Source organism: Plectropomus leopardus, chromosome 23 (assembly GCF_026936395.1).
Source record: "Plectropomus leopardus strain MGB_pleo_1.0 chromosome 23, ASM2693639v1, whole genome shotgun sequence".
NCBI lineage: Eukaryota > Metazoa > Chordata > Actinopteri > Perciformes > Serranidae > Plectropomus > Plectropomus leopardus.
This window is the reverse complement of record NC_142198.1, coordinates 5421991-5437832: the sequence shown is the minus strand read 5'-3', so window position 1 is coordinate 5437832 and position 15842 is coordinate 5421991. Positions and strand designations below refer to the sequence as shown.

Here is a 15842-nt window from a genome sequence, read left to right as displayed (position 1 = left end):
ATCAAATAAAAAAAATTAAAATAAAAATAAAAAAATAAATTAGAATACTTTTCCATATGCTTTTGAGGTCTACATATTTGATGTCTTTATACTGAAAGTTAATTGGTCTGCCTGTAATTTTCTTTGTTAATGTTCTGGATCCTGTAAATCCTTTTTTATTGACCACTACATAGTTGTTGTACACCAATGAAATTATCTTTGGTATCATTTTTCCCAACTTGTTAGTTCTTCATGGTTCTTTCCCGTTATTCTAATGGGTCCTGTTGAACTAGCTAAGAAAAAAAAGGAATTTGGGGAATTAAGTGTCAGCTTGCCGCAAATAAAGTGTCAGTGTTAGCTGATTAAAAAATGAAACTGCATTTCATTCAATAATGTTGTATGTTTTAATAAATAACATAAGTTTAAAGACATTCAAAAATATCAAGATATATATCCTGTATTACAATAAAGCCTTAAAATATCTTGAGATTATTTTAAAGCCATATCACCTGGCCCTATCTTTAACATAGTGAAAACTATTTTGCTGTTATTTTAATGGTCTGAACGGTGAATACAGCTCCTTTAAGTATAAGAAATATTTCCAATTTACAAATAAAGCTGACATAATAAGGCTTCTCCTCAGCAGAAGCAGATTTTGATATGATTATAACAGTTTGGCAAAACATCAAGACATATTCTATAGTAGCTGCAGATTTGCACAAGACTGGACTATTGACCTTGGCGGAGGGCAGCAATTTCCATGTGCCCTTCTACCTTATATATTCATTAACTTCAGTGACATTCACTGAAAGTGTGTGATGTACTTTCAGCTATACTATACATTGCAGTGTTGTTGCCTTAGTGATAAGGAAGTGCAACTGGAAAGGGCAAAGGGCATGCTTTGCCACAGCATGCATCCAACTACAACGTCTTAAATGAATGTTTCCGTGTGATAGGTGGGGTGTGAGTGGGGGGCGATGGGCGACTCCAGAAGATTTTATCTCACAACAAAGGTGAGACTCGGAGGAAGCTGCACACGAAGAGATAGAGCATCAATACGAAGTTGGAAGGGCACGGTGGGAGAGGGAGCGAGGGCGAGGAGGAGGGCCAGAGCATTCATCCAGTGCATGGAATCAGTCGAAGAAATCAATTTTTAATTTGGCCGTCAGGATGGCAAAGCTGGCGTGCCAACAGCGCTACCATGGACTTAATTACACAAAAGTGCCCCCGAGAAAAGGAAGGATGAGAGGAGGAGAGGGGTGGAGGGGAGTGATGAGAGAGGTGGGAAGAAGAGAGAGAGTGACTGAGATGGAGGGAGGGAGTGTGAAATGGGCAATAGCAAGGTCACTATCTGGGAGGGAGATGGGGGGGCGGAGGTTGTGGAAGAGAGACAGATGGTGACGTGCAGGAGAAGAGAGGAATCTGTGGAAACAAGACTAGGGGGCTGAGGAGCTGAGAGACATGATTTCACACCCCAGCACTCTGACTGGGAGCCTCGAAAACACACACATACATCACACAGTGTATGATCATAGCATGTGGGTGACTTTGAACACACACACACATATAAACGAACACACACACACACAAACACACACACACACACACACACACACGCACGGCAAATAAAAACTTCATAAGGCTTCAGTGCCTCTTTTGGTGCCTTTTTACTCTTCCTTTGCTGCGCTCTTCCTTTGGATTCCTGCTGCCTGGAGGGTACCGGCCAAGCGTATCAAAGGCGTTTGACCACGGTGGCGGCATGAAAGCCTTGCCCCGGACCATAACACCACTGATAATCCGAGCTGTGCCACTGAACTAGCACAGGATGAAACACACCGCTGTGTACCCCCCAACCACTTGCTTTCCTCTTTATTTTCAGCCGCTACTGTACTACTCTACCTGGCGCTCTCGATGCAGGTTTTCTCAGTGCTTTTCTGCGTGGCTACCTTTCGGGCTCAGTTGAGCTGATGTAGTCATTAGAGCTTGACCGCGGGTGAAAGCTGAGCCCATGAAACAAAAAACACCAGGAAAAACAACCAGTAAGCTCCAGCTTCTAGTCAGCTCAGAACTGGATCAAACACTATGTCTTACTGAACTGTAAAAACACCTTCAAAAAGGGACAAATTACAAGTTCTGGTATTGATATCTCTTTGGTTGATATCACACTATTCATAGACCTCGGTTGCACACACCTGCTACCACTTTCAGCTAAAGCTAGAGTCAACAGTACAATATGGAAGTCTTAAAATTCTTTATCTACAGGAGGCCCATAGGATTTGTGAGAGACTGCCTCATGCTGTCAGCAAACTGCTTCCCCTGAATTGAGGAAAACAAGATTTTGATTTTTCTATACTTGACTATCCAACGTTTGAGACATGTTTTGCAGTGCTGACCCAAACCCAGCCTGCTAAATGAAAAATGCAGCCCTTGGCAGAAGGTCAAACATGAATGCCAATGTCTGATGTTTACAGTAACACTTCCCTTCACCCTGGATTTTGTCTGAAACTATTCCCTTCCCTCTCAACCATATCTTACCTCTACCTCAAAACTTTTTCATCCATTTTTCTTTTCTTACTTTTGTCTGCAAACCAATAAAATATGTAGCTGACAACTGCAGCTCCATTATCTTTTTAAACTAGAATTACTGCCTAGCGCTTGTAAACCTCTACAAACCAGTCAAATTCCAGTTAAAGTTTACTGTCTATGTCTGTAAAAACATGGAAGCTTCACACACGCATCCTCATTCCGGCAACAACGAAGATATATAAAATCAGCACAGTTTCAAGGCTGACACCCAAAAGGAGTGTCACCAATTCAGTATCTGTCCAAACATCTCCCCTTCTGTTCTTTAGTTATGGCACTGAAAAACAGCCAGAGAAGTGTTTTTACAGAACATTATGATGTCACTGAGAAGTTGACCTTTTGAAGTTAAAATGTCATTAGTTCATTTTATTCCATGAGTCATTTGTGTGAAATTTTGTCATTATTGATGGATACATTCTTGAGTTATGGCCATAAATGTGTTTTGTGAGGTCAGGGCGACCTTGAGTTTTGATCTTCAACCATCAATTTCTAATCTTTTATTAATTCCTAGTGAGTGTGCCAAATTTAAAGAAAATAGCTCAAAACCTTCTTGAGATTTTGAATTCAGGAAGACTAGACACATGAGACTTGAGACCAAGAGAATGTGTGTGCCAAATTTGAAAAATAAGTAATAAAAAACCTCTCAAGGCATTCTTGAGATATTGCATTTACAAGACTGTGACAGATGAGGTCACAGTGACTTTGACCTTTTGCATATGACCACCAAAATCTAATCACGTCATTGTTGAGTGCAAGTTGACATTTGAGTCGAAAAAAGGAATACACTTCACAAGAACAGGATGGATGGACACCTGGACAGACAACCCAGAAACATAATGCATGTATCCACAGCTATCACTGGCACTGAGGCATAAACATTTCCATTTTCAACACTGTACATATCAAACTTTTAATTCATTCCTCTACTTGCAGCTATTTTTTTTCCTCATTTCCTCTGTGCAGCATCTCCTCTCGCTTAGCTACTTATTGGGAGATCACTCAGTCTAACCAACAGTCTTAAATGCTCTGCTCTCCAACCATCTGCTCGTTTCATTTCCAGCACTTGGCTCACATTGCTTCTTCACTTTCACCTCTATTTGTTGCTGTTAGCTCTAGCTATAGTCTGTGTTTTCACCGTTCACACCCCTCCTCCCTTCCCCTGTTCTCTGTCTGTACATTGACTGTAAATCCAGCCTTGTCTTGATGAGAGAGGATAGTTAAACGCCTTGGGAAGTTTAAGACCCACTGGGGATCCTTCTGATAGCAACCCAAATAATGAAAATGTAATTCTACAGGCATAATTAAGTTAGAGATAGGGCGATTACTGTGCAATCCATTAAAAGTGATGGCAAAAGTAATTACTTATTCAATCAGCGTGGTTTTATGAGGAAATGCGATGGCACCATGTTGCGTCGCCTCTATACAAGTCATTACATTTACAAGGGCATAATACGTTAAGCTGTGATTGGTCCTCTTGACAGCTTGTTAAACCGTGAATTAAAGCCCTGGTGAAAATAAAAGTCATTTTTTGGCAAAGTTGAAGTAATAAACCTTTTATAAGACAACTGTCCTCTACAATTTATCCGTTACTACTGTATATGTGGCTCTTTATGCCTGGATGGCTGAAGGTATAAATTTGAAACTTCATGTTCATGATTTTCTGCCATCCCACTGTGTGTACAAAGCCTGTGGATGTGTTTTGTTCGCAGTGTATTAAGCAGGAGATGGAGGGAATAAATACTTGAAAGAGAATCAGGAAACTGCATGTCTGACACCTCCTACCCTCACATACGGTGGCCAAAGAATGTGTTTGTTTGAGTATGACGCCATACCACAGTCAAACACCCTCTCACTGCAACATTCCCATGTTTGTTTGATTGGTTTTTTTCACTGCCTTTTTGTATGGAACTAAAAATGCTTACTGCTGGTTTCGAGGCACCCTTTAACTGATGAAAGCAGGTAATCAGAAAAAAAAAGCCTTAATACTGCCAATAGTTAACACATCTGATATCTTAAAGGGTAACTTTAATATTTTGCAACTTGGAGCCCATTTTCCCATGTTTTTGTGTGTAAGTTACTAAGGGGAACCACAGTTTTGTAAACTGGTCCCATATTGAGGAGCAGGGTTGCAGCCAGCAGCAGTGAAAGAGGCTGTAATGGAACCACTCAGGGCCTGGGCCGTCTTATCCAATGGCCATTCTGGGCAAATGCCCGGGCCCACACCACTTGGAGACGTGTGTGAGGCATGCTACTACCACTACTGCTACTAATACTACTACTACTACTACTACTACTACTACTACTACTAATAATAATAATAATAATAATAATAATAATAATCAATGGCTGCTTTGTTTTCAATTGTCAGACACTTTTAGGCTTTTAGTCAATTTGTATTAGTTAGCCTTCTTTCAGTGGTGGAATATAACAAAAAACATTTACTCAAGTACTGTACTTAAATACAATTTTGAGGTACTTTTACATGTGGATTTACAATGTATCCTACTTCATACGTCTACTTCACTGCATCTGAAACAAATACTGTACTTTTTGCTCCACTAGGCTATATTTATTTGACAACTTTAGTTACTTTGCAGATTCAGACTATAAAGAAAAAATGTAAATCAACTAATATATTACAACTTAAAGATATAGGTTATAAGTTAACCAGCAGTTGGTTATATAAAATCACTGAAATAAGTCCCAGCTTTACCGGCTGCAGCAATAACTCAACGAACATAAAAATGCATTGATAATAACAATCCAATAATATAATTTATATGACTAAAGGAATATTATAGATAGGATTTTCTGCATTGTGCCTACCTTTACTTTTGGTACTTAAAATATATTTTGATGTTAATACGCTGATGTTGTACTTCATGTTAAAGTCTGAATGCAGGACTTTTACCTGAAGTCTAGTATTTTTACACCGTAGAATTGATTCCATAATGATACAGAATTATGCCATGTATGCTATATCTTTTCTATTAATGACAAACAAAAAAAACCTTGACCATCATGCCAAGTTGGCAAGGGGCCTATTAAACATTTTTGCCCAAGAGTCTGTAACATGATGATCCGGGCCTGCTTAGGGAAATTATGCACCATCAATGTACATCCACTTAAAGTGCTTGTTCTTGCCACTGCAGCCTGCGATTATTATTGTTTTACAATATTATGGAGGGGATCCCTACAGAGATTCACCTTTTTGCTAAATAATGAGATCCTTTTTGTTTACTACAAACAGCCCTGGAATTGCTAGGGGTGTAAATCACTAGCTTCATCATGATAAGATATTATTTCAATTATTTGGACTACGAGAATTTGCAGATGTCACAAAGTCTTCCAAGATATGATTTCAATTTCATTTGATTCAGGGCCTGGGGTTGATATGAGGCAATACTGTGTGTCCATTTAACAAAGTTGGTTATAGAAGAAGCTGCCAATCCTTCCTTTTTAGCTTTAAAAAAAAACAAAACAAACAACAACAACAACAAAAAAAAAAAAACACTAAATAATGTTCAGAATTGTAACCGGTAAAATACAGTGAGGTTTACTTTACACTGATTCAACTGACACAAATCAAACAGCATATGGGATAAGTTAACCCTAAGGGTTTGCAGTCAGGAGGCTTTTTTTTTAAGAGGAAATGTTTTCTTTTTGACCAAAATTATGACTCCCCTTCCAAAAACTTCATGAACAACAAAATTAAAGCCCTGAATGCCAACTTCTCCCAACAGCCATATAACACAAATTAACAACTAAACCTTTCAACAAAATTATAAACTTTGGCTCAATAATAACTATCAAGGTGCATGCTAATTACAGTATTAGCTTAAGCATTTTCACACTGTATAAATTAGCCTAGCAGTTAGCCAGTTTATCTTTGCAATTTACATGTATAATTATATATTTTTTCCTTACTTACTGCTGGTTTAAGTCACTGCATCTCCCAGCAAGGCCCAATTTCAGACCGCAAGGAATTTTTTTTCTAGCTTTTCTTTGAAACAGAGCAGCTAATGTTAATGTTGCAGTATTGATGCCAGAAGCTAGCAAATCGCAACTTATCACATATCCCACATCATGCCAAAATATTAATATTTCTCCTCAAACCTCAGGAATAACTGCTTCAAAGCCCTGAAGGAACATTTCTCCCAGCAACAGCCATAAAACATGAGCTAACAACAAGACCATTTAACAAAATTATACACTTTGGCTCAATAATAACTGTTAGGGTGCAGGGGCAACAGGTGTTTGGGTTTTTTGTGCTAATTACAGTACTATCTTAAGCACTTTCAAAGGGCATACATTAGCCTAGCAGTTAGCAGAGTTTAACTTCACAATTTACATCTATTATTTATATTTTTTTCCTACTCACCACTGGTTTTAGTCACCGCCTCTCCAGGCAAGGTTAAATTTTAGACTAAATGCAAGTTTTTTCAGCCAAACATTGTTAAAACAGAGCAACTAATGTTAATGTTGCCATATTGCTGCCAGTAGCTAACAATAAACGTCACTTTTCGCATATGACATGTCATGCCAAAATTTTACTGCTTTTCCCAAAACTTAAGGAATAACTGGTTCAAAACCAAAAATGCAAAATTCTCCCAACAGCCATAACACACGACTTAATAACAAGGCCATTTAACAAAAGAATAAACTATGGCTTAATATTAACTGTCAAAGTGAACAGACAGCAGGTGTTTTTTATTGTCTAATCACACGTTGTCAGCTTAAACACTTCTGCACCGCATAAATTAGCCTAGCGGTTAGCAGAGTTTAGCGTCACAATTTACATGCAGTACTTATATTTTTTTCCTACTCACCGCTGGTATAAGTCAGCTCCTGTCCCGAAAAGGTTGAATTTGAGACTGCGTGCAGTTTTTTTTTCAGCCATTGTTGAAACAGAGCAACTACTGTTTATGTTGCGGTGTTGCTGCCGGAAGCTAGTATAAAGTCACCGTTTACGTAGGACGTGTGTCTGTTGACCCTCATTTCCTCCGACATCCAAAATATCCACACAGCTGATGTATTCCTGAGTAAATAGGGTTATCCTCACCCCCTGTCTCTCGGCTTGACTTCCTTATAATACATCCATGGCTGCCCCCCACTGTCTGCCTGGCCTGACGTTGTCTGACGGTGACACAGAATTTCAAAATAAAGGCATGTCCTAAAGACGATTATGCGGATCTATGTTTTCACTTTGCTTCGATCACATTGCGTTGGTCAGTGAATGGGTATATTGATCCAGATCGATGGAAAGCAGAAAAAGCCCAGAAACAGCTAGCACCAAACCCCGCAGACTCAATTCACATCAACAGTAATTTCTAGTGTGTATCACATTCAGGGACGGTTTTTGCTATGGGCAATGTGGGCGACCGCCCAGGGCGCAATGTATTTGGGGGCGCACGAGCACCCGCAAAATAAATAAATAAATAAATAAATAAATAAATGAATAAATAAATAAAAATCGCAAGTTTTCTACCGCTCATTTCCACGTCACGTTAGTGGAGTAGGTGCGGGGCGCCCTTACTATCATGTCAACTTTCTGCTGAGTCATGTCTACAGGTTGTGTGCGTCAGAAGAAAAGGCAGCAGGGAGACAGGAGGGCGATCAACTCACAACTGCAGAGGTTGTGAGCAGGTTGAGTTTAACTCTCAGAGGAAAAGCAAGGAGGGGGTGAGGGATAGACTGACCTGTTATGATCCCAGCTGCTTCCAAATAAATTGTATTTCATTCATAAAATTAACATAGATACTTTTACATTTATTGCGCTATGTGAAAATGTAAAAACTGCCACAACTGTCGGGTTTTTACTGGAACTCACTTTAATGTCTGACAGCATTAAATCCGTCAAGCGTCTGCATAACTCTCAATACGCAATACAGAGCTTCCGCTCAGAACTACTTCCTGTTGCAGTCCTTTCAACATAAGAGCATGTAGGAATATGCTGAACATCACCACATGGGCGTTTGACGGAGGGAAAAGGTGATGATGTTAAATTGAGTCAAGGGTGTATCATGGACAAAAGACCAAAGAAACCATCAGATGTCCAGTTCAGAAAGAAAGGGAAAGAAGAAGAGGAGAAACGCTCAAAAGATAAAAGGTATGCAGGTCGAGTGACGTTTATTGTATGTAATGAAACAGTAGCTTATACGTTATTTATTATCCTCTTGCTAATATGCTGCTACTTAGCCACAGAAGACGACTGTATTTGTTTTTTAGCTTTGCTGAACTAGCAACTATTAAAATTTGAGGCATTATGCTTAGATAATACGATGTTAATGGATGACTTTTTTTGGGGTGGGGGGTGGGGGGGTGGATGTCCGCCCAGGGCGCAAAACTACCCAGGACTGCCTCTGATCACTGTTGTGATTGTTGGAACAGTAAAAAGACACATTAGTATAGCCTTATGAGGGATTTATTTGTTTTTGTCAACTTTGAATGAGGAGCATTTTATGATTAGAAAATTGCTTTTTATTTGAATGAACTTTGGTGACATCTATTTCTGAGTTTCTTTCTGCTGAACACATGGGATCTTTCTCTTGAACAAAAATGTCTTTCTCTGTAGGATCCTTTCCAAAATTTGTCAGACACTTTTGATAACAATCTAAGTATGTCAGTGGCAAAAGCAAGCATTTTTTGTGGATATATACGTTGAAAGTGCACAAATGCCCCAAGTGATTGCATGGCAGCAAAAGACAGCAAACTCGTTGCTCAATTAGAAAAAAAAGATCCCAGACACAAAACCATGGGGAAAAAAAGGTTCAGGTTGAACAATACCTTTAAATAATAACACACTCAACCCTCTAACAATCAGAACAATTCCCAAGTAAGTAACCTGCTAGCATGAGGCAGGGGGAAGAAGAATGTGTGTGCATGGTTGCATGCTTGATCAGCCCATACAGTAAATATTCGATGCACGATCACACTGAGCAACTCACATCTTTAAGGCAGCCCATGAAGTTGTTGCTGACTGGCGATCCGGGCAGGTCGGCCGTGTTGGGGCTCCCTCCAATGTAGAAGAAGTCATCCGAGCCCAACATGGTGTAATCTTCCTGGGTGTAACCAGTGGTGGTCAATATACCATCCACTGAGATGGTCACCTGGCGTAGGCATGGCCCAAAAGAGACAGACAGAGCGATAGCGAGGGAAAGAAATAGAGCAGGGATAGGTAGAAACAGAGTTTGATGAGAGCGGAGAGAAATTAGAAGAATGAGGAGGAAAAACAAGGAAGAAAGTGGATTAAACACCGGTGATAGGTGGTGTTGTCCCCTAAATGGTATCGCTTGGTTGGTTGCTTTGGTGCCGCTCAGACTGGGGGACTTTCACTCTAAAGTGCAGTTGCTAAGAGAAAACCAATGGAACGGCGCTGTGCTCACTGTGTAACCACTGACTCCTGATTTAATTGAGTAATGGCTAAAGTTAACTATATCCTTCGCTGGAATAAGTACATCTTAAAGAAATGTACAAATCAATACAGCAGCCAGAAAAACATGATCTTACAGGTAATTACTAGTTTTATCAACTGGGCTTTTTCCTTTGATTGGCATAAGTATTCTACAATATTCCTTTGCTGAACCAGCCCTCAGTCAATGAACTACCAGTAAAAATAAATCCCTTTTCAATATTCAATCGCCTCCAGTCTTGTCTTTTTTGTGCAAGGTTACACATTCTGTTCTGCACGTTTGATCGCTCACAGAGCTGAAAGTGCCGGGTGGAATCAAACACACAGCCGCAAGCTGATGGTATGAGATAGTGTGGAAATGGAGAATCAAGACTTAATATCCAAAAAAAGAAAAAAAAAATTAAAAACCAGATGCATAAAGGGTACATTTGGAGGCTCCTTCAGGCTTTTCTGTAAGATTGTACTTTTTTTAAAGCTCAAATAGCATTTTGATGTCTGTACAATTACACTGCTAACCTTGTATTGCTTGATCAAAAAGAGCTTGAAACTAAATTACAACAGCATGTGTAAGGACTCCTCTTGTACTGATGTAACCTTACACAAGACCTTACACGATGGGGTGAAGCAACTGTTTTAAATGTAACACCACACTCTACCTTGTCAGTTAAAAGAATACCTGAAGAGTGAAGAAGACGACACATGAGATATCCTCACATTTAATTAGAATGCGTCTCACATGACGATCAGGATTTCCTCCGCTCGGTTCTTTCAGGAGTTGTCTTTTTACATTACACTCATAACAAAGCAGCAAATTTCAGCACTTGATGAAAATGCTAATAAGTATAATTTGGCTAATTGTGTTATATCATGGCTGTATTTGCATATCAGTGCCACGGTGATGCGGCTACACAAACATCCTGCCAAATAATGCTGTTTGATTTGGGAGGGATTTTTGCAGTTAGTGACCAATTTATTGTCTAATTATCCTAATGGAGTTGGCCTGGGCGAAAGTGAAGTACTCATGTCTCTGATTCAACATCTGTTATTCTGCATAAATGTACACAGCTTAAATACAGGACTGCAGGGAGCCGTGTACACGACCATCTGTTTTTCATTACCTCTGCACACTCTGAAGCAATGCTAGTACAAACTACCTGCATCCCGTTAGAGGTTTGATTTCAATCTGCAGAAATTGCATTTACCCTAAAAGAATAGCAAAAAAAACCAACAAAAGCTTGAACACAATATGAAATGTAGCAAACATTCCAAAGCAGAAGGCTAAAAAAAAACCTTAGCAACTGCACTCAACAGATCAGTCGCCCCAGCTAAGTGCTCGTCTTCTTTTTTCTTGACTTTTTTTTTCTTTTTTTCCGTACTTCCCTTGTTAACAGGGCAACTCATTTTTATGTCTGCTGTTACTACTTGGAGATAAAGAGCGATCGTATTGGCCACAAGAATCTGGCATGAAGAATCAGCGGTTGACAGTGGTGGTGTGTTGGGGTCATCTTTGAAGATCTTGGACAAGGCTTTCAGCAGGGCAACTTCGTTTGTCCTATAGTGACGGGAGAGACCCTACAGGTGGCTAAGGAGGAGAAACAAGTTGGGGGGTTACGCCTTAAAACATTTCTACTGACTTTTGCCAAAGCCATCTATCAACTGTATGACCTCTTCTCAAAAATAGGAGATAGGATAGGAAATCAAAGAGTAGAGATATAAACTGCACGCTTTCTGAAATTAAAAATGTTGACCAAAGCGCTCAAGAACATCTTCCATGGCCAAGCTAGGCTTTTGGGATTTGGAAGAATATGTTGTGGGGGGTAGCTGATGGTACATCTTCAGGGCTGTTGGGGGCCATTGTGGACTAACATTGGCTAGCTGCCAGACACCTCTAAAATTCCCAAATAAAAAAAGAAAGAAATTGGGATAAGCAGTGTACTTGTTCCTTCTTTTTCTTGCAATCTCCGTCATCCTTGATTCTACCACTTAAATGGTTTATCAAAGTATGTGGTGCATAAAAAATCACTCCATAGATTCAATGTGTGTTCACAGGTTGAAAAATAACATCTAACAGAAACAGTGGGCCCTATCTCACTGATGGTGCAAAGCAGCACAAAATCAATTGCAATGGTAATTGCTAGGCAGATGTAAGAAGCAAATGTACACTAAACAAAAATTTATACACAACACTTGTGTGTGTTTTTGTGTGAATTTCCATTTTCTTTTCAATAGAATAATTTTTCAAACTGTTCAATGTACTTGTAGCCATGGCCATGTAGGTCTTAAAATGAGGTGTGGTAAGTCGCATTGCTGGTGTATTGTTATTGTGAGGCAGCAGAAGGCGATTGTGCCATTGGCAAACAAAAAACTGTTCTAAAGACAGAATAGCAGAATTTTCATGCTATTGAAAGGCCACTTAATTCAGATTGTGTTCACAACACATGTACTGTACTTGTTACATGCACAAGGACATACAGATAATTAATGAGGAAAATATTAATCAAATTCTCTAAAATGGGAATGTAGCAGAGAGCACAGCAGAGCTGCTGTCTGACTCCCCACTAAGAGAAATGCTGTGGGTACTTATGTACAGCATTCTGTTTCCTCTGTCTACAGTTTCCATGATTTTTGATGTGGTGACATTACTGCTCTTACTTCAGGAAACAGCTTGCTTCTCCAATTTGCAGAATCTGCAATGCAAATATCAGTAGGTGCAGGCACCTATGGCTTTTAAAGGGAGTGAAAGATGACACTGCGATTGGTTGAATTCATTTTATGCCCAGTACACACCCATGATTACTTAAGGGAACAAATGCATCCTGTTTGCCCTATGGGCCTTACTTTGCACCTAGATTATGCACTGTTTAACCAGCAAAATATGAGTTGGCCCAAAATGCATCTGCACCATGAACTTTAGACTGTACATATTATAGGTTGTTCAAATAGTGCCCAATATGTCAAAGATTTTTATTTGATTCAAAAAAAGAAACCAATGCAAAACAAATATTCAAGTATTTCCTCTGAAGTGACTTTGTAATAATTTATGAGTGCTAGCTAGTCTTTTCTACAGCCCAACTGCACACTCGTCCCATTGGGTAACATTACAAGCACTTGCATCAGTGGCCAGAGGAAGGAAAGGGTGATGATATCACAGGTTGCTAGTGGAAATACCCTGATGTTCCTGGCCTGGAAGCCATGCAGTTTGGAGGGGATCACAATGCATTCCTATCTCAAAACCTTTGCAAAATGCAGACAGATTATTCTTTCAAATGAACGAGTAGTAAAATATTAAGATTCCCTCGGAGCAATTTTGACTCCTTTGTTATGAATTTTATCATTCAGCATGGGGAAAGAGCTTGAAAAAAGTCTTAATTGTTATATTTTACTTGACACCAAGACAAGGCAGGCCCTGCGGTGCAAAATGTTGGATCCAGGTCACAAAAAGAAATAAAACCCATGTTCATGTTTCTTTGATTGTAAATGTATTCAAGGTAATTGACAGGACTAAAGCAATGATTAACATGAAATGGCGGCCTACCCTCTTAATTACTTTATGAAAATAACTGTGGGTTCTTTGGCTGGGGGATTCGCGTGTGATAAGAGACCTGAGCATATGCAACAATATGGCCTGAAAGTAAGTCTTTATAATTGTGTGATCACAGTTCCCTTTTTGAAACAAAGCCTGGTGTGATAGCCTAAGAACATCTGATACATACAAAAATAAAACTCATTAACGCATTTCCAGCATCCCTCTCTGCTCCTTTTCCAGTGAGAACTTCATTGTACTAGATATAAACTAATAAAACTGACAAACACTTCCCTTCCTCCTTTCATATGTACCTAGAATAAGCAACCAACATGCCGCCACTAAAACAAATAGGACTATTTAATCCTTCTTGCTGCTTCTGTTGGATCCCTTGCTTTTCACCCAGCTGCTCTTCAAATACTTCTTTAGCCCAGGACAAACAGAAACCAAACAGTACTGGCTGATCTGTGCCGAACTGTGTCCCAGATATCATAGAGACCACAGACTGGAGCTGTTTACAGATGAATATACTGTGAAGGGATTGACACAGCTCGGAATTCAAATCTTGGGGAGCATTCTGTTTTAACCTGTTCACATGTCTACATGGTCCCCTGGTTGGGGAATGACTTCTCTTATGGTATTAATTCCTCCCTCTATTCCATCAGTCTTTCTCTTCTGTGCTTCTTCCCCATAAAACCACAAACTACCTGCGGAATCAAAGCTTCTGTAATGGGGGTTCACATGTAGTGTAAAGTGAACTAAAGCTGTTCTGTGTGGGGTCCTGCTGTGTGCTCAACGGACTGTGTTACTGGCTCATTGACCATATCGGGCTCAATGACTACAAGCTGCTGGCAATTCAACGCTCCAACACGTAGATCCCACTTTCACCAAGTTAACAAAGGTCAACATGATTCCTATTGGAATTACGCTGGCCACACTAATGTTGTACATTAAAGGTGAACAACACTATAGTTGAAATGATCAGACTAATCAGACCCTGTATACACGATGGCCATGATTTTTACTTGTAAGTTTAACATAAATCATGTATGCTTTGAGATGTATCTACGTCACATCTGTCACCCTAGTAATTGACACTAATAAGCTCTTGTCGACAGCTAATTCAGCATGTTAAATTGTCAGCGCAGCCTGAAAAACTGATTGGTAGTTCAACGCATGGATGTGTTAAGAGACCTGGATGCAGCGTTGCAGGCAGGAGCCCATTTATTTTTATCATAGTTTCACAGCGCCTTTTTACCCTGTAAAGCACTTTGGTCAACCTGGTTGTTTTAAATGTGCTATATAAAAAGAGTTGACTTGACTTGACAAGGCCAAAAATGTTACCAGAAACCAATCATAGTTTTATTGTGTCTTTGCTTGCTAGTTCATGGTAAATATCCTTTGTTTTTTCAACATCAGGTTGTGTTGTTTATGTGCTAACTATCTAGTCTTGACACCCGCCTTGACTCCATACAGATTACCTTGCCCTGCTGGTATGGAGGTTTGTTTCCTCTCATGTAGACACAGAACATACGTACTAGTTGGCAGTTGACTTTGGTGTTTAAGAACAATGTCTTGGCCGAGACACAGGCAACATGAGGCAACACAACACTCTACTTCATTGTAAGTATTTCTTGCCATCATACTATGACTGCCTATCCACCATCATGATTAATTTCTTAGGAGTCTGGTAGCAACTCAGGAGTGGGCGGAAGGTAACACAAGAACAGCAGCTACTACTTCTATAAAGAAATACATCAGAGTGAACCCAGATGGTATTTAGGAGGAAGAAAAACAACCAACGCAAGTCTTAAGCTTATGGTATATTAGCCACAAGAAAAAGAGGAATTTTTCACTTTATGGTATGTGGAGCTGCATCATGTCAAGCTTTCAACACACGCAATAAAAAATAGCTCTGTTTGACTCACACTCACTGTGCACACATCTTCTGCTCAGGAATACAGATCATGTTCTACCCTCAATTCCCAAAGGCAGTCATGATTTGGAGCATCCAATTTTTACTTTGAGTGAGTCTATGGTTTCTTTGTCAGCAATTTTGAACTCATGTGCAGTCTAACCAGGTACGGAGACCTATCAGAACCTTCAGATATTTGACATCATAGTCCATGCAAAGAGCTTACCTTGAAAATGCATCACTTACCCTTGTTGGCACTACATTTGATCTTTCGCAGGGAGAAACAAGGGGTTATATTTTGGAGTTAATATATTGCATAATACAATTGAAGGCTTGCATAAGAAGGGTAACACAATAGATGACAGACTTTGTCCTCCCATTAGCTCAGGTCAAAGCTAGACCAGAAGTTAGGAAGGAAGTTCAAGAGAAAA

At 39.6% G+C, this 15842-nt stretch overlaps 1 protein-coding gene across 3 annotated transcripts in view; it reads right to left on the bottom strand.

The window, feature by feature from the left end:
- The window catches only part of nrxn2b (neurexin 2b), an 883386-nt gene that overhangs the window by 460398 nt on the left and 407146 nt on the right, over positions 1-15842 (bottom strand). For all 3 annotated transcript variants that reach the window (XM_088073122.1, XM_088073124.1, XM_088073123.1), the window contains one exon: positions 9510-9671. In XM_088073122.1, coding sequence (XP_087929248.1) covers positions 9510-9671 — 162 coding nt within the window. The remainder of the gene's footprint in view (positions 1-9509; positions 9672-15842) is intronic.